Genomic DNA, 20,088 nt, shown 5'->3' with positions numbered 1-20,088 from the left:
CGCAGTTAGGGAATGGTGCGGCCACCATGTTCCAGAAATTCGTCGATTCGAACACATTGTTTCTGGACTGAGCTAATTATACGAAGTGTTTGGAGAGATCGTAGATACTTGGACTTGAAGAAACGGAATTAAACGTTGCAGCAAATGAAGGATTGGTGTGGACAAAACGGGAAAGGGATCCCAGGTTGTATTTTAAAACTTGTGCTCGAAGTGTATCCAAATACCTCGAACAAAAATTACATGGGACAAGTGTGGATCTAATGATCAAACTCAGTTTTGTGTGTGAAAATTCTGTGAAAGCAAAGGAAATTCATAAATAAAGTTGTCTTGGAATATGTGTATTGGAGTTTTTCGTTTATCGTAAGTACAATATTATCCGGATACGCCTTCTCTAGGCCAAGACATCAAGTATAATCAGTTACTTATTTACCAGTTGCTTATGTGCATTGTTATGTTGATACATGTGACATATTCATCAATTGTAGTCAAGCTGAGAAATATTGGCGCAACTTCTGGTGCTTTAAATTAGGCCCCTTCCTAAACACTAGTTGAAAAATCTCTGTAATAATTTACGTTTCATGAATATGAACTGATTATTGTGTGGCACAAATCTAACTGTTGAATGCAAATGACCAAAACTAAACAAATATCTGTAATTTTCAGATTGAACTGAAAGAATTGCGTCGTCAATTTCGTATTTAAGTATCGTTACTGTTACATTAACTGAAACTGATGTTCTGCTGCTGTACTGCCGTAAAAATATACAACACAATACACTTTGACCACAAATGCATTGAATGTGCCACATCGGCACATGTACACATGACCATGTGTTTTGCTATTTATAGCGCAAACGTAAATAAGCTCCGCCCACTGTGATCGATGCAGACGCCAAACACGATCGATTCGATTTTTTAGGATAAAACTACAGAAAATTTATTGACTTATATCTTGATATGGAGCCATTTGTTGTATCCATGGTTTGTTATTCAAGTTGATACCAAGTTTGACGGTCAATGGTAATCTTGTCCCGTATGGTTTTCAAAAAACGTCTCCCGACACTCGGTTGTGTTTACATTGTCAGACATTGTTCGAAACTGAAACACCGCCACCTTGCGGGCTATTTATACTCATGGTGGTGTTCGCTTGTCACTCCGAAGACCTAGGTTTGATTTCGACATGGGTACAATGTGTGGAGCCCATTTCTGGTGTCCCCGCCATGATATTGCTGGAATACTGCTAAAAGCAGCAAAATATATCACTCACTTACTCACTCAAAATGATTAACTTTTTCAATGCAGAATATGCCAATCTATTGTTACTTCTTGCAGGGAACAATCCGAGTGCCGGCTCCATGTCAGTATGCCCATAAGCTGGCTTTCCTTGTTGGTCAGTCTCTTCATAAGGATCCATCTCCATCGCTGTCAGACAAGCTTTTCTTCCTCTGAGGATGAGAACAAAATGACTTATGAGACAATATGAGAAAAGAGTGCCAAGGACTGTGCAAAGTTTCCAAAGGATATGTTTTGAAAACATGGGAATAGAAGTGAAAGGCCTGTGAAGTTTCAGGGCACTGACAGCTGATAAGATGTTGATCAGCTTACTTACTAATGAACAACAAAACTTTCATTCTCTTTTCTTTCAAATTTATTCAACATTCACAAATCTTTCATTCATGAAAAAAAAGAAAAGAAGTAAGCTGATAAACATCTTATCAGCTATCAGTGCCCTGAAACTTCACAGGCCTTTCACTTCACCAAGACAATCCAGTGATTGACATCATGAGCATCGATCCACGCAATTGGGACCACCCGATCCTGTTAGTCGCCCCTTACGACAAGCACAGTCACCTTTATTGGCAAGCATGGGTTGCTGAAGACCTATTCTAACCAGGATCTTCACGGGTCACCACTACACTTATCTATATAGCAAATTTTAACCGATCCCGTTAGTCGCCTCTTACGACAAGCATAATCGCCTATTATTGCAAGCATGGTGTCTTGGAACAAGTGTCCAGGAACATGCATCAGGTTCCTGGACACAGCGGATGATTCATGGGTACAAAACAGCTTTGCGGAAAGCGTTAAAGTTGGCATGCAGTATGTGCTTCTTGCTGGATGAGCGTAAAATGTGCATGCTCTGGACCCAGTGTAGTTCAGTTGGATTATGGCGTTCATATGTGCAAGTAGTAAATGGATATCTCTCTCTAAGTTACAAAATAGTAAACTAGAAAAGTACAGAAATAGAATAGAATAGAAATAGTTGAGAGAGTTACCCATTTACACTGTTGACATACGCTAAACAAACGGTTACTTCACCTTAAGTTTCAAGTCCATTTCATTTTATCTTATAACATTTTCATTGTTCATTACACTACAAGGGGATTTCACGTTTAGTTGATTGCAAGGTAAGTTCATGTTTAGTTAATCTGAGTTTAGTCTTCAACTGCGAACCACATGGGTTGCTGAAGAACTAGTCTACCCCAGATCTTCACGGTTCTAATAGCCATGTACCTTAATGCGAGTATTTTTCTATTCAATGGAACTGTCCAATAACTTTTACAAACCTGTAGAGGTTATGAATTCTCTAATGAAATCCTCCTTGGGGCACTTATTGCATTTTCCTTGCTCAAGAAAATCTACATGACATAGTTGTAACCATTTTCCTTAATAAAAAATGTTACCACACAAAAAACTTCGTTTTTGTGCGATATACGACCACCCTTATGGGGTGGCCGTGCCCCAAGGAGGATTTCATCAGAGAATTCATAACCTCTACAGGTTTGTAAAATTCTCTTTCAGATTAAATCCTCCTTGGGGCACTTATTGCATCAAGATAGACTCCTAAAGATAATCTAGGAAGTGGCATCCGTCAGCAACAAGCGTGCATAAATACATCGTATTTTGATTATTTCAATGAATAAACAAGAGTTCAATAAATGGAACCAACCTTATCGTGAGGCACCACCGTCGAAAATCGGGGGCTAGAGACAGGGCGTCGTCGACCATATATTATGATAAAGCCTGTTATTGCGGCTTGTCATAAGTTGAGAACTCGAAACACCTCCCACCCCCCAACACTTTTTGAACAAGTGATATAGGGGCGTAGATCACGAGAGACCATAACAAGGGCTGAGCTAGGGCAGAGGGTCCCCGAGGATCGAAGGAGTGCGTGCACAAAATACGAGTATTATCGAGTAGTAAGGACTGATATTTATCGACCGCAGAAGATAAAATCCGGACCATTACTGAGCAGTATAACCGGAGGACTGTCTAAAATCTCGAACGCTCAATCGGCTTTAGATTAGAACTTTGCCCAGTTCGGAGAACTGACTGACCAAACCGAGGAAGCTCGCTGGAGTGTTTGTCGAGTTGGTAATGTTTGATGAATTGTGCTCGGCTGGCTCCAAAGGGCCGCGGAGCAGATCTGCTCAATGGGCAGAGCCGCGGCATACGCTTTTGACGTAGCCACTGCTCTAACCTAAGGAGCCTTCAACCTGGTAGGGGGTCCCTGCCTGTAAGCGTATACGCTGTACAAATGGTTGAAACTATCCACCTCGAGAGAAGATTGTTTGCTCGCAGGTGAGCCAGCCGTCCTACTGCCGTAACAGCAAAATAGTTCATAGTTCTGCTGATATAGGCCTTGAGGGTCATGCGGACATCCAAGACATGGGCATGTCTTGCAGTGGTCCCCGACGAGGAAGGCTGTGAAAGAGCAGGTAGCTCAATAGGAGCCGTTCACGTGGAAGCGTGTGCGACCCTAGGACGGTAAGAGTCCGGTAGTCGAAAACTGACTCTGTTCCGGTGGAAGACAGTTATTTCGGGATCGGCTGACATAACACGAATGTCGCCTACCCGTCTGCCGGACGTTACCACCACAAGGAACGCCGTCTTCCAGCTCAACAGCTGAAGAGAGAGAGACGACAGATCCTGAAAGGAAGGACAGGACAGCCAATCGAGAACGATTGACAAGTCCCAAGGGGGACTGATCCGCCGGACTGGCGGTCGGATCCTGTCCACACCTGCTAAAAAGCGCTGCACTAATGGGTGTGCACCCAGAAGTGCCCCATCGACAGGGACGTGAAAAGCTGCGATAGCTGTAGAGTACCCTCGGACTGTCGATGCGGCCAGGCCGTCAACTGGAGGAACTCAAGCACGGCTACGAGATCTGCAGAAAAAGAGATCTGCAATCCCTCTATCGACACACCAGGGTGCATAGCAGGCCTATCTATCCTCGTACTGAACGTTTGTCGAATCCCTCCGCGAAGCCAGTATTGTGTCTGCAACTCGTGCAGGAATACCGCTCGTCTGGAGGCGATTCCTGACAGTGGCCAGGCCACCCATTGAATCCTGGGATTCAGGTGGAGGGCCCCGGTCTGGGATAGGTGGTCCGGGCGTAAAGGTAGTATAACAGGAGGCTGGGCCAGAAACCTGAGTATTACTGGAAACCAACACCGCGCCGACTAAAGAGGTGCCAGGAGCACAATTCGTCTCACAGGCTGAGTGCCTAGCTGAGACAGGACCTTGGAAATCAGAGGTACTGGGGGGAATGCCCACAGAACTGTCCGTCCAATCTAGCTGGAAGGCGTCCGGTGCCACCGACCCCGGGTCACGGACCCGGGATCAGAACGTTGGTGTCTGGTGATTCACCCCAGACGCAAACAGATCCACCTGTAACGGCCTGTATAACAGGGAGAAAATCCCGAATATCCCCGGGTCGAGCCTCCACTCGTGAGGAGCGAGGATCCGGCAAGACAGAGCGTCCGCACGGACGTTGTCCATCCCTGGGAGATAAACAGGTAGCACCCTGATATCGTGAGAGTCGCACTATAGGAGGAACTGCCACGTCTTTCGTCGAAGCGACGGAGGCGCTGTTCCCACCTGCTTTCGGATGTAAGACATCGCCATTTGGTTGAAGATTCGGGGTTGAATAGGTCTTCAGCAACCCATGCTTGCCTTTAAAGGCAACTACGCTTGTCATAAAAGGCGACTAACGGGATCGGGTGGTCAGGCTCGCTGACTTGGTTGATGCATGCCATCGATCCCAATGAGTGGATCGATGCTCATGATATCAATCTCTGGATTGTCTGGTCCAGACTCGATTATTTACAGACCGCCGTCATATAGCTGGAATATTGCTGAGTGCGGCGGTAAACAACAAACCAACCAACCAACCAATCAGTTCTAGCACATTGATATGCAGTTTGATCTGCTGGCACCACAGTCCCGAGGCAGTGTGATCATGCAGAACGCCTCCCCAGCCGGGGAGTGCGCGTCTGTATGAACTGTGAGAGACGGAACGGGAGTGTCGAGGGGGAGCCCCCAGGACACATTCCTGACCTCGGTCCACCACTGGAGGTGTGTAATGAGTCACTACGGAGTCTCGAGCACAGTCTCGAGATCTTCCGAGTTCGCCCATAGTCGACGGAGTGCACATTCTCAAGCGCGCGCCAGACCACATCCACTGTTGCCACCATGTTGTCCAGTAACTGGAGCCATGTACGAGCAGTGTGACTTGCGCTTAAGGAACTTGATATCTTTGTAAAGGAAAAAATTGTAGACCAATGCTGTATGATATAACAAAACCCCAAGCCGTTTCTAATGGCCGGTACACGATGATCTTCTCAGGCAGTGTGTTGTTCACTTCATGGAACTTCTTTAACGCCCCTGCAACAGGCAACGTTCATGTTTGGGAATACACACAAGATAGATCATATCTTGTAAGTTCATCATAGTCAGGGACTATTAAGCATCCATTCATGGTTGTCCTCAACCATGTACAACAGTGTGACTTGCGCTTAAGGAACCTGATATCTTGTGACAGAGATACACGTCCTCTCACCGTGTTGAAATTAGCCCCTAGGAAGACTAGATTCTGAGTGGGGCTCAGATCTGACTTCTTGAGATTGACCATCTACCCTAGAGTGATCAGAATGTCTATCACTTTCTTGTGTAGCTATCTGACTCAGGGATTGCGATAGAGTTCTTAGGAACCATTCGACGAGGTACGGATGGCAGAACCGACCTTTCGACCTGGCCACTTGGGCAGGAAACAACATCAGCTTGGTGAACACCCTCGGGGCTTTTTCGTGGAGATCCCGAATGGTAGAACCCTGAACTGATAACACCTCCCGCCGAAAGAAAACCTCGGTATTTCCTGAACTCGGGGTGTATGGGTATGTGGAGATAGGAGAAAGGCGTATTTTAAGTCTATTGACAGTAGCCAGTCTCGACAGCTGAGATCACTGTTTGGTGACTAGGAAATAAGTCGAGTAGAAGCCCTCGCTTTCCTGTCCCTCAGGACCCGGTTCGATCGCAGCTTTCATAAGTGCGTCGACCTTGGCACGGAGGAATTCCGCCTTCTCTCGGGTAGCAGGCACCTGAGTGAGCTTTATCCCTGAGAAGGTTTTCCCCCGAGGCAAATGACCATCCCCGAAAGGGGATGGGGTCCGGGGACTGTGATGTAACTGTCTCCTAGTCGGCCGCCTACGGGGACAACTGGCTGGAGGCAGTGGACCCCGGCTGGCGGCAGTTCGATAACTTGCAACTGTGGGTCCACCCGGGGCTCTTCGGGCGCTTCAGGCCCATCAGGTTCCCAGCCCCGCGAAAAAGCTGTTGCCCTCGACCAGCTGCCTTGCCCCGGCCCGTGCCTCTCTTGCTCCTCCCGGCGCTCTTATACCTGAAAGAAGCGGCGGCTTCCAAGCAGGTGTGGACTTCTGACCCGTGCATCAGCGTAGGAGGGGACAAGTGGAGAGGCCCGCTTACGCGGTTTTAACGCTTGGTACGTCCAACAAGGCCTTAGAGTCTTTGATGGAAGTATACAATTAAACGGCCTCTCAACCACCTGCTGAGCCCCAGGGAAGAGGGTGGCACCCATCTTATACGGCAAAGCAAGTAGGTCTTGGCGTGTGTAAGTCGAGTATTTAGATACCGACATCCACCGCCTGCGCACGCCCATGACAGCGCACATCATCTGCGAGGCACCGCTACGAATAGCGTCCCGTGCAAGATGACTGTACTTCCGTTAGTTGCACGGCCAACTCCGAAGAGTCGGCCGGCCCCTCTCCCGCTAACTCCCTCTGTACAGCCGACAGATACGCGGAGTGTACGGACACACGGAGCTGTTGGCATGCATTATGATATTGCTCCTCGAAGCATATGTAAGCAGCCTTCAACTCCGCACCGCACGCGGGAAATGGGAGGTGGGGGAGTGGGGGGGTGCAACCGCAGGCCCTGCTTGACCTTAGTCAAGTTGGGGGTCTCCGACTTTGGCATGGCGCAGCCACCCGAGGCAGTACCTGGACTATCCGGTCCTGCACGTGCCTCTGCACCCGGCCCAAAGCCGAGTCCCGGTGCTGAGGTGCCGAGGTGCCGGAGGTTCAAGGGAACCCACCTGGCACTGGGCTAGGTATCCACTAGTGGAAGCCTCGGCCTCAGAAGAGGCGTCTGGCTCCGCTAGGGAAAATTGTGCGTTGGTAGTGCACGGGCCGGCGCCCACCACCCCTCCGCTGGGGAGCGACCTCGAGTCGGAGCCGAAGCCCGGTCTCGGATCATCCCCGAGACCAAGTGGCCTGCATCGGCCGACGCCGGGCATAACACAAGGTCTCGAAGCCGTGTCCGGCGCCGACAACGGGGAAGGCTCAGCCCGTAGCTCCTGCCAGAGCCGAGACTTCACCTCCTCCATCATCGACTTAAGTAACGCAGAAAAGTCTGCCAAAGACAGGAGAGGGTGCAGTGCTTACTACGGGGACCCACGAGCCTTCTCCCCCGGCCCCCAGAGAGGGAGCAGGGGAGACAGTCTCGGCAGCTGGTTTACCTGTCTTTAGATGGGGAGGGGGGTGGTGGATGTCTTAGTAGATCTGATATCTACCCCCCGCCTTTAATAGACCTCTTTAAAGTGTAACAAGTCAACTTGTCTCTTTTTGGGGGCCCCGGGGGGTAAAGGCAATGTCCTCCGCCAGACAAACAAGACAAGACCGTAATTTCTGAGGTGGGCGGGAAGGGTATTAAAGTGTATCAGTGTGATATAAAGATCGGAAAGATACGTGCAGAAATTGTGAAACTAGAAGCAAAGGCGTAATGTAGAATGCGATTTGATACGCGATACTAAGCCAATGTCGTAGTATAATTATAACACCAAAGGGGCGTGTGACGCGCTAAGGTGTAAAACCCGTAAAAAAGGTAAGTGTAGTTTATAAATGAACACACCACCTTAGGTTTTTGTAAAGGAAAAAATTGTAGACCAATGCTGTATGATATAACAAAACCCCAAGCCGTTTCTAATGGCCTTGGTGTTACATGTATCATCCCGTGGAACTACAATATGGACACCCGTACACAAAGGTACCGTGCACGTGGCGTATAATTACAACTCTATAACTTTACAATGCGACGTAGTACGCCTTTGCAATGAAAGAAATGTACCATACATACAGTTTGTCAGCCATGGTTCCTGTCGAACGATAGATATATCATTTTTGCCTTGTGTGAAAAATCAGCACGTCTGTCTCTTACAGATGACATAAGGAAAGTGATTTGGGTGTGAGTTGCTCCCCCAGGCGTGAAGCGCCGTTGGGGATGAGGCCCCGTAAGGGTGGTCGTTTATCATACAAAAACGAAGTTTTTTGTGTGGTAACATTTTTTATTAAGGAAAATGGTTACAACTATGTCATGTAGATTTTCTTGAGCAAAGTGTCCCAAGGAGGATTTAATCTGAAAGAGAATGACAAGTTTTATTGTATCTTTAGGGCCTGGTCAAAACGTGCAACATACTCATATTCAGCGCCTCCACTCTTCTTGATGGCCTGGATCATCTGGGGCACTTCGTGCTCATACACAGCCGGCAGCTGTCCGTCTCCCACACCATCTCGGTACACGATGATCTTCTAAGGCAGTGTCTTGTTCACTTCATGGAACTTCTTTAACGCCCCTGCAACAGGCAACGTTCATGTTTGGGAATACACACAAGATAGATCATATCTTGTAAGTTCATCATAGTCAGGGACTATTAAGCATCCATTCATGGTTGTCCTCAACGGCCAGTAAAATATAAGGGCAATAACACTTTACCAGTTCACAAAGTTGTGATTTTACTACAAATCAGTCAAGCAGGGCCAGCTAAAAACTCAAAGGATTAGGCTTAAAGAAAAATGTAACAAAATGTAAATAAAATGGTTCTCAAGCAATGTTTTTTGAGAATATATTGTGAGGCACAGCCTTTTGGTATAACGCGGCCGGGGACTGAACCCTGGACCTTCCGCTCTCCGGGCGGACGCCCTACCACGGAGGCAGTGCAATGTTTAATGTATAAACATGATAAATGAGGCTGTCAAGATAAGCCAAGAACCTTCAAGACAACATTAACAATCAAATCAGCATTAGAATATACAAATTTGCATAGCCGCAGAAGATCTATATGATGCATTGTACAAACCTGAATATATACAAAAATATATATATATATTACTACATAATACCATTTTAATTATGAATATTCCAAAACGAGTTAGACAAAATCCAAAATTTTCTTTGGTTAACAGGAGAAAGACATTCTGTCGACTGTACACTTGGTCCAAGTGGGGGCTACTCCTTTGCAATGCAGGTCCATAGTCATAAGTAGACAGCAGAAGCGTTGTGATGATGCATTGGCATTGTTTATTAGTGATGCTTTGAACCCTTATATTACCACGATGCTTAAATTACTATAATTGAAAAAAAAGTTTGTTTGGTTGCTTGGTGGTTGTTTAATGCCTCACTCAGCTATATGACGGCAGTCTGTAAATTATCGTGTCTGGACCATACAATCCAGTGATTTACATCATAGGTATCGATCCACACAATAGGGATACGGTGACATTATGACCATCGATCCTCGCAATTGGGATACGATGACATACATCAAGCAAGTCCGCAAGCCTATTGAAATAATCAATTGTGAAATTTCACTGACAAATGACACTGCAGACAGTAACCAATGTAATTTACTGCCAAATATCAAGCCCAGGAAAACTTGCATGGATCTACTAAGAAACGCGTTTTTGTCTGCCAAAACAGAAATTGCAACTTGCCTGTAAAGGATGTCCGAAGCCCATCTATCAACTCCTGGTGGGAGAATTGGAAGGTACATTTGCTGTAATACCTGGTCAGATTCTTGTTCACACTGGCTACTACACCAGCAACAGAACGACCTTTCCTGGCGGAGTCGTAATTGGTGTCAATACCAACGACCATCGTGTAATCGTGTAAAAAAACAGTCATGAATTAATAATGAACAAAAAAATGAATGAATAGAGGTAACAATGCCAAATTCCTGGCAACATGCATAGCTGATGTTAGTAAGCAATCATACTGCATATCAATAGGCCTCTAAGCGACATATTTTGTGCGTTCAATGACTCTTTCTAAACAACAGGGAGTGACAGAGTATGGTTTTATGTTGCTTTTAGCAATATTCCAGCAAAATCATGGTGGGGGACACCAGAAATGGGCCTCACACATTGTGTCAGGAATCAAGTCAGGGTCTTTGGCATGACGAGCAAACACTTTAACCACTAGGCTACCCCACAGCCCCTTTCTAAACAGGAGTCGTCAGAAGATGACAAATCCCCACACCCCCAACAACCTTGAAAAATACCTAAACAGCCAAAGGCACAAGCTGACAACCTTGTCCTCGTATTTGCATAGTCTCATGAAAGAATGCCTGTTAGTTTCGGAGGCAGGATCCGGACAAAAACACCACCATGAACAGAGACAAAAGTCAAACATGCTGCCATGGAAACGTGGGAAAATAAAAATTCTAAAAACTCCTAAACAGCCAAAGGCACCAGATGACAACCTGGTCTTTGTATGTCTAAAGTTTCATAAAAGAATACCTATAAGAATAAGAGATATCGTCTGGACAAAAACTGATTACAGACGGATGGACGGACAGGCTGATTACTACATAATCCTTTAGTACACATACAGGGGAGGAAGGAAGGGATAAAAAATGTTTTTTTGAAAATAAACAGGCAGCAAATCAGCAATATCTCATAGCCACTAAAATCATATCAATGGTATTGTAGCAATATTGTCAATATTTGGTATTGACTGCCAGTAATCATACTTGTTGCAAATGTTCAACTTAGAGGCCCGTGTCAATGATCACCAGAGTTTGTGATTTCTTTTCCTCAGCTACAGAAAAGCACCTGCATGTTTCAAACTAGTGATCAGAAAAAACGCAGTTGATGGCAAAGGTCTCCAGGTTTGAAAGAAACACATCCTGAAACTACCAATTTTCAGTAGTGCCAGTGGATTAAATAAGACAAAAAATGTTTCAAGTTCTATTTGCCCTATTTGAATCAACTGCATTACTGACAATGCTTAATATTCACAATGGGATATAAAGACTTATATTTTTAAATACTCATGAATGTGTTTCAATCAATGACCCAGAACAGTTTCGCCATCTTCAAAGCACATGCTAAAGCTTCATGCAAACACCACTGCTGAAACCGCAGCAAGAACTGAATGTCAGGCAGCCAGTCAAACCAACCATTCATACAGATCTTTAGGCCGTCCATCAACTCCTGCATATTGTGTTGGAAGGTACAGCGTGAGTAGTAGCAGGTGAGAAGCGGGTTAAGACTGGCCATCACTCCACCCACAGAGCGACCCTTCTTCGCAGAGTCGTGGTAGCAGTCGATCCCAACAACCATCAAATATTTCAGCTAGTTTGAATATTAAAGTCGTATAGCAAGAAAGCATGTTCTACAGAAGGTTTCAATACTGTGATTCTGAATTTTAATATTATGCTAAATATATAGTGATTTTACACAAAGCAAATCATATTGGAACATGTCCATGATTTCATCAACATTTAATAGAATATTCCTCTATATCATTCCCTAATTTTGGAACAAAATCAATAAGACATTTTGATGATTATCAGTCAATGTCTTTGAAAATGAACAGATCTGAAAACCTGATACAATGAGATTGTGAAGGCGTGTATAGAATTAGCTGTTAGCGTTGTTTGAAAAAAATCTTTGTTATTTCACTTGGGTTCTGAAATATCGAATCACACTATGGATCCACAAATGTACTTTTACAAGAACAATCAACACATTTATCAGGGGAAATAAAGCATGCTTGTCAGTCAGAAAGCAGGGGAATCAAAAGGTCCTTGAGGCTTTCAAAAATAGTATCACAAATTTCGCCACACACTAAACTAAGGTTTTAACATCAGCATTACAGGAAAATATCCAGGCTTCCGGATCTACAGAAAATGTCTTAAAAAAAATACCAAATTGGAACGCAGAGTTCCCAAGTCTGGTTTTAGACAGTTTCAACGATATTAATTATTAAGTAGAAAGATTAGGACCTTGAGCCTCTTTGAAGACTTCAAAAAATAAAAGAATTGGTTCTGAGGCAATAGCTTTTGAAAATAGGGTGGGAGGGCAGTCTTCTTTTTGGTTTTGGTTGTTCAAACTATTATGTAACCAAAAGTTGTATACAATCAACCCGGGGAAAGGGCACCCTTAAATAAATGAGCTTTGATTTTAGAATATGTTTTCAGGAACCCATGCTTGCGGTAAATTGCAACTATGTTTGTTGTAAGAGGTGACTAACGGGATTGGGTGGTCAGGCTTGCTGACTTGGTTGATGCATGTCATCGTTATCGTGAGCACACAACACCGGCAGAAGCAAGTCGATCTACTACATGATCCAGCTAGCTTGCTGGTTGGCTAAGCTGTCCCATCAACAATAACGACATTTCATTTGCGGTCATGTTCACACTTCCGTACATGATTAAAAGCGTTTCTTTCAGCAAATGGATTACATGACATATAGGTCGACATAAGCAGCATGCATGGAGGAGAGTAAGCATCACATATCAATGAAAAAATAGTGAGTGAGTTGGGTTTAATGCTGCTTTTAACTGTATTCCAGTTATATCACATCGTGTCAGCTTAATGTGGGAGGAAAGCCCGAAGTGATGCAGGTCTCAGACTTTTACCACGAGCACTGGTATGGTTACGGTTCTTGGTCGATGTTATTTTTATTAGTTGGTGCATCGTGTCTGCAATGGGAAAGGTTTACTCAGGAACTACTAAAGTTAAATACCCGTGAGAATCCGGGTTAGAGTAGGTCTTCTGCAACCCATGCTTGTTGTAAAAATCGACCATGCTTGTAAGAGGTGATTAACGGGTGGTCAGGCTCGCTAACAGATGCAGGTCATCGTATCTCAATTGCGTGGATCGATGCTCATGATGTTAATCACTTGCTTGTCTGGTCCAGACTCGATACTGACCACCGTCATGTAGCTGGAATATTGCTGAGTGCGGTGTTAAACAAGAAACAAAACGACGTTTTATGAATGAAACTTGGCATTACTATCGAAGAGATACTTTTCAAGAGTGAGTTCGAAACAAATTGTGTTGTTGGACTCAACTAATCAAGATTGTTTGGGGATATTTTGATCTTGATTTGACCTTTGAACATAACGGCATGGGAACGTGCTCATAATATCAATCATTGGTTTGCCAGGTCCTGACTCCACTATTTCTAACCAGTCGCTGGAATATATCTGACTGGCGTTAATCAATATTCACTTACTCAGTTGTCTTGGTTCAATATAAGACTGCCAGTTATTCAGCATTAAAACTTAAACTAGGCAGTTTTTCAAACTGGAGCTAGAATTTACTTAGGTCTACCAGTCTCTTGTCGTTCCCTAAATACTACTACTACTACTAAATATTTGTTAACACTGCTTAGTGTGACAACAACAAACAAACAAAACATCTGTTAACATGAAAGACGGAAATGTCAAGTCTTTTCTATGTGCGAATAATCTTGAGACTTTTAGAGAAGAAAGTGCTTTTGAATTAACACAAGTATTCGTTTTGACATAAGGTTTCTGCATGCGTTATTCCATGTTCTAGGCAACAACAATTGCTGCATCCCTGGTTTTAACATCATTCTGAAGCTGTGTAACTGTCGGCATTCAAATTTAGGCCACTCCCATGGGGCCATTCTGATACTGACAGAATACGACCACCTCAGATCAAATTCACAGGCACAAAACAATAACAGTTACTTAGCAAGTTTTTAATTTTATTTACAAAGTACATAAAAATAATTATTTTTACACTCACATCATTCAAACAATGCAATGAGTATGTAAAAGAAAATACAGAGTAAAATACTCAACATTTAACTTAAACAAAATATTGAGAAACTATGTTACAAAATATTGAGTAACTATGTTACCAACAGAGCAATCTAAAACATGTTCTAAAATTTAATTAATGATGAAACTGTTGTCAAAATAATAATCAGATTTACGACCATACAAATGTTAACTAAACCATTATGTATTTTCCTTTACACTTCTTAAACAAAAACCAGGCTCACAATCATGCCATGATATGATATGACCAAGGTAAATAGTTATTCTGTTACAAAGAGCAACTTAACATATGCTTTGTATAAATGAAACATGCACGTCCCTAACAAAAACTTGCACTGCCCGTTATTTCAAACCAGTGAATGCAACATTCACACAAGTCTTTCAATAATACATGAACAAAAACGATGTTGATAAAAACTTTCAGCTAACCGTCCTGTGAAACTCACTGGCCTTTCATGTCAATGTATACATATCTTTGAAATACGTATATATTATGATAATGAAAAATGCACTTGAACAACAAAACTTTCATTCCCTGTTCTTTCAAACCAATTTATTCAACATTCACAAATCTTTCATTCATGAAAAAAAAGGAAAAGAAGTAAGCTGATAAACATCTTATCAGCTGTCAGTGCCCTGAAACTTCACAGGCCTTTCACTTCTATTACCATGTTTTGAACACGTATCCTTTGGAAACCTTGCACAGTCCTTGGCACTCTTTTCTCATATTGTCTCATAAGTCATTTTGTTCCTGATCCTTAGAGGAAGAACAGCTTGTCTGACAGCGATGGAGATGGATCCTTATGAAGAGACTGACCAACAAGGAAAGCCAGCTTATGGGCATACTGACATGGAGCCGGCACTCGGATTGTTCCCTGCAAGAAGTAACAATAGATTGGCATATTCTGCATTGAAAAGGTTAATCATCTTGCGTGAGTGAGTGAGTGAGTTATATTTTTTGCTGCTTTTAGCAATATTCCAGCAATATCACGGCAGACGACATCAGAAATGGGCTCCACACATTGTACCCATGTCGGGAATCAAACCTGGGTCTTCGGTGTGACAAGCGAACGCTTTAACCACTAGGCTACCTTATCATTTTGAGACCACTCTCTTGGGGAAACTTAGATAATCATCAGGCATTGAAAGTTTTCTATGTTATTCAACATATCTTTACTCCATTAGGTACAATCTATAGAGCATTTTTAAACCAATAAGTAGACTTTTTTCTTAATTTGTTTCAAGTGATTTGATTTCCAGATGTTCATGTTCCTCCCCAAGTATGTCACACAAGTCTGACATGATAAACATGTCTAACCTCTCGTCACAATATAGCTGAAATATTGCTGATGTGATGTTAAATTTTAACTTGCTCACATGTCTACCTTGCAAAAAGCATGAGACACAGTGGCCATTTATAGTAGTTGAGATCCTTGGTAAGGGGCTGACCATCTGATAATTTGGTGGTGTGTGTGTGCCGGGCGGGGAGAGGGAGAAGAGAAGAAGAAAAGAATTGCCAAAAAAATTACATCGTTGCAAGGTTGGTTGGTTGTTCTTTAACGCCGCACTCAGCAATACTCCAGCTATATGACGCCAGTGTGTAAATAATAGAGTCTGGACCAGACAATCCAGTGATTGACATCATGAGCATCGATCCACATAATTGGGATCGATGACATGCATCAACCAAGTCAGTGAGCCTGACCACCCGATCTCTTACGACAAGCATAGTCGCCTTTTACGGCAAGCATGGGTTGCTGAAGACCTTCTACCCCGGATCTTTACGGCCTGTTGCAAGGTGTTTTTCTTAAATAAATATGTTTGTCATTTGTTTGTTTTAACGACGCACTGAACAATATTCCAGCTATATAACATCGACTTGTAACAACGAAATCTAGACCAGACAATCGAGTGACTGATATTGTGAACAAAGCCGTAATACAGGAGGATCCATTTGGTAACCTATACCTATTCAATATGCTAAGGAATAAACTTTTTTCTTCCCTCTTGCCCATACTAGACACACTAAATAAAATTGTAGTAGTTTACACCTTCTCTGAATATGTAGAAGTGTCATCTGCTTCATTTTTTTTAAAGGGACTTACCGGCCAGTTGTAGTACAAATGTGTTAGTTTATATGCCAGTCTCTGCATGTGATCTGGTTTCAATCCGGTCTTGTCCCAGATGATGTTGTAGTGGGTTGGTGAGACTGTTCCCTGCCGTACAGACTGGCTGATCAAAAAGAAGTCGTACCTGGAAGGAGACAGAATTCATTAAAGCAGGAAATGTACATTCACTCAACTTCTTTGTACATCTACAAAAGAGATGCCTTACAAAAATATAGAGATAGAGATAGAGAGGTATGGTTTTATGCCGCTTTTAACAATATTCCAGCAATATCATGACGGGGGACACCAGAAATTGGCTTCACACATTGTACCCATGTCGGAATCGAACCAGGGTCTTCGGCGTGATGAGTGAATGCTTTAACCCCGCCTTCCATTTGAAGAGCTTAAACACTGCAAGAGCTGTCAACTGGTTCACTTTAGTGGTAAATCTGCTGAAAAGTTGATTTTGTTGAAGGGAATACTTGCAGACCTGTTAAAACTACCAGCATTATCCCCCAAATTTTACCACATATAAAACTCTGGAACTGCTCTGTAAGGCATATCAACAAAAAAGTTGTTTCAAACAGCAATACTGATTCGGGATGAAACGATACAGCAAGATCATGATATGATACGTATCACGACGCAATACATATCACGATACATAGGTAAAGATATGATACGTAGTGCGATACTCATATTTACGTCAAATTGCATGGAATTCTTTCTGGACAATAAACATTTTAGAGTTGGTTCAAAAGCTAGCTGTAGACAAATGTTCGTAAGGGGTATTTTTAGTAGTGAACTTGAAACGCTAATTACAGTGAGCGAGTATGGTTTTACGCCGCTTTTAGCAATATTCCAGCAATATTACGGCGTGGAACACAGAAATGGGTTCCACACATTGTACCCATGTCGGGAATCGAACCCTGGTCTTCGGCGTGACGAGCGAACGCTTTAACCACTAGGCTACCCAACATTTTACTATATCTGACTGTCAAAAAACGCCAGAGGTCATGGAACGAGTAGTAAGCATTTTATTTCAGCAAGTGTATCGGCTTGTATCGATACAGAGAAAAACGTATCGTGTATCATATCTTCACATGAAAACTCAAGATGCACCCATCTATCGTCTGACCACCAATAGTGGTCTAGGTATAAGTACTTACCATTCAGGCTTGGTGACTTCACTGTCGATGACTGTTCCTGGCATTGGGTTTCCCGTATTAGGGCCATTCCTGGCAAAGAACCTTGCATTGATGCGCTTCTTGACAATCACAACAGCAATCTTGGGCCTGTGGAAACATAATAGTATTGTGCAATCAACAAAAGTCTTACATATTTTTCAATTTTAACAGCAGACTGAAAGTATTGTGTTTGTTGAAAAAGTTATCAGCTGATGACATATCCCACCTGTCTGGTGAAATTCAGACATGGAGTTTGGCTACTTTCAGCAAAGTTTTGGAACATTGCCATTTACACCCTCACTGGCTTCAGTTCAGTGCAGTATTTTTCAAAATCCAAAATCATCCAAATGAACCAGTTCACCACTACACTGTGTTTGTTGTTTAATGCTGCACAATATTCCAGCTGTATGACGGCGGTCTGTAAATAATCCAGTCTGGACCAGACAATCCAGTGATTGACATCATGAGCATCGATCCACGCAATTGGGATCGATGACATGCATCAATCAAGTCAGCGAGCTTGACCATCCGATCCTGTTAGTCGCCTCTTACAACAAGCAAAGTCGCCTTTTACATCACGCATGGGTTGCTGAAGACCTATTCTACCCCGGATCTTCACGAGTCACCACTACACTTATCTGTATAGCAAATTTCAACCGATCCCGTTAGTCGCCTCTTACGACAAGTATAGTCGCCTATTATTGCAAGCGTGGTGTTCTGAAGCATCTGGAAAAACGTTTGGAAACAAGTGTCAGGTTTCTGGACACAGCGGTTGATTCATGGGTACAAAACAGCTTTGCGGAAAGCGTTAAAGTTGGCATGCAGCATGTGCTTCTTGCTGGATGAGCGTAAAATGTGCATGTTCTGGACCCAGTGTAGTTCAGTTGGCTTCTGGCGTTCATATGTGCAAGTAGCAAATGGATAACTCTCTCTAAGTTACAAAATAGTAAACTAGAATAGTACAGAAATAGAATAGAATAGAAATAGTTGAGAGAGTTACCCATTTACACTGTTGACATACGCTTATCAAACAGTAACTTCACTTTAAGTTTCAAATCCATTTAATTTTATCTTGTAACATTTTCATTGTTCATTACATTACAAGGGGATTTCACGTTTAGTTGATTGCAAGGTAAGTTCATGTTTAGTTAATCTGAGTTTAGTCTTCCACTGCGAACCACATGGGTTGCTGAAGAACTAGTCTAGATCTTCACGGGTCTAATAGCCATGTACCCTAATGCAAGTATTTTCTACTCAATGGAACAGTCAAATAACTGACACGTTTTATCGTGTCTTTAGGGCCTGGTGAAAACATGCAACATACTCATATTCAGCGCCTCCACTCTTCTTGATGGCCTGGATCATCTGTGGCACTTCGTGCTCATACACAGCCGGCAGCTGTCCGTCTCCCACGCCATCTCGGTACACGATGATCTTCTCAGGCAGTGTGTTGTTTACTTCATGGAACTTTTTTAAAGCCCCTGCAACAGGTAACGTTTATGTTTGCATAACATCGCATCATTGTGATTACACACAGGATAGATAATATTTTTGTAAGTTTTTCATAGTCAGGGACTATTAAGCATCCATTCATGGTTGTCCTCTAGGGCCAGTAAAATAGGAGGGCAATAACACTTTACCAGTCCACAAAGTTGTGATTTTACTACAAATCAGTCCAGGAGGGCCAGCTAAAAACTCAAAGGATAAGGCTTAAAGAAAAATGTAACAAAATGTAAAAAAAAGTGGTTCTCAAGCAATGTTTTTTGAAAATATATTGTGAGGGACAGCCTGTTTTTTATAATGGGTTGTTCACACTAGTATGTAACCAAATAAACAGTTGTGTACATCAACCTGGGAAAGGGCTTCCCCACATAAATGTATAATTCCCTGATGAGTAAAATACTGATAAGTTTGTCGCTTCGTCTAATTTGAAACAGCTAGTGCAGGTCACCATGTAACTCTTCAGCAGGGAGACAAAGCTTTTGTTTTAGGCTAAAAATATATATAGTCACCCACATCATCAAAAAGTCTGCCACACGTTTTGTTTTTATTTCCACTCCTAATACTTAAGTATGCACAAAAAAAAAATTGAAAATGGAAACAAAAAGGAAATGTGTAATGAACTTTATGATGATGTGGGTAGTGCCTGACTAATATTTCTTTTAGCCTTACTGTATATCACAAAATTTTATTGAAGGCAATGTTTAATGGGTGAGGTGAGGTGAAATTGGGTTTAACGGCGCGTCCAAGATTATTGCACTTATATAGCGACGTGCATGTACTTGTGTCTGCACACTGAGATACCATGCCGCAGTTTAACATGAATACCCCACTCAAATACATTATACTGACTCCTAGCCAATGAGTCATTGTTTTAGCCCCTTAATGCCAAGCGCCAGACAGGGTAACAACAAGTACCATCTTTTAACGTCTTTTGGTATGACGCAGCCGGGAAATCGAACCCTGGACCTTCCGCTCTCCGGGTGGAAGCTCTACCACTAGACCACGGAGGCAGTCCAATGTTTAATGTATAAACATGATAAATGAGGCTGTCAAGATAAGCCAAGAAGAACCTTCAAGACAACATTAACAATCAAATCAGCATTAGAATATACATATTTGAT

At 43.0% G+C, this 20,088-nt stretch overlaps 2 protein-coding genes and 1 long non-coding RNA gene across 5 annotated transcripts in view; 2 read left to right on the top strand and 1 right to left on the bottom strand.

The window, feature by feature from the left end:
• LOC124128725 (piwi-like protein 1) overlaps positions 1-1,454 on the top strand; it is a 39,850-nt gene extending 38,396 nt beyond the window's left edge. Inside the window, exon 16 of the mRNA XM_048401337.1 lies at positions 1,332-1,454. The gene's annotated coding sequence lies outside the window, so the exon portion shown is untranslated. The remainder of the gene's footprint in view (positions 1-1,331) is intronic.
• A 12,622-nt stretch (positions 1,455-14,076) lies between these two features.
• The window catches only part of LOC124145747 (piwi-like protein 1), a 51,389-nt gene continuing 45,377 nt past the window's right edge, over positions 14,077-20,088 (bottom strand). For all 3 annotated transcript variants that reach the window (XM_046515643.2, XM_046515642.2, XM_046515644.2), the window contains exons 16-19: positions 18,789-18,945; positions 17,447-17,572; positions 16,275-16,422; positions 14,077-15,044 (exon numbers count right to left, since the gene is read on the bottom strand). In XM_046515643.2, coding sequence (XP_046371599.1) covers positions 14,928-15,044; positions 16,275-16,422; positions 17,447-17,572; positions 18,789-18,945 — 548 coding nt within the window. In that variant the 3' untranslated portion in view covers positions 14,077-14,927. The remainder of the gene's footprint in view (positions 15,045-16,274; positions 16,423-17,446; positions 17,573-18,788; positions 18,946-20,088) is intronic.
• LOC125382921 lies at positions 14,956-19,541 on the top strand. Its single transcript, XR_007222598.1, has 2 exons — positions 14,956-15,087; positions 18,764-19,541. It is a non-coding gene; the product is annotated as an uncharacterized LOC125382921 (long non-coding RNA).

Source organism: Haliotis rufescens, unplaced genomic scaffold (assembly GCF_023055435.1).
Source record: "Haliotis rufescens isolate VD_foot unplaced genomic scaffold, xgHalRufe1.0.p SCAF_21, whole genome shotgun sequence".
In the NCBI taxonomy this organism is placed as follows: domain Eukaryota; kingdom Metazoa; phylum Mollusca; class Gastropoda; order Lepetellida; family Haliotidae; genus Haliotis; species Haliotis rufescens.
The sequence above is the reverse complement of the archived record's forward strand: the minus strand, read 5'-3'. Positions and strand labels throughout refer to the sequence as shown.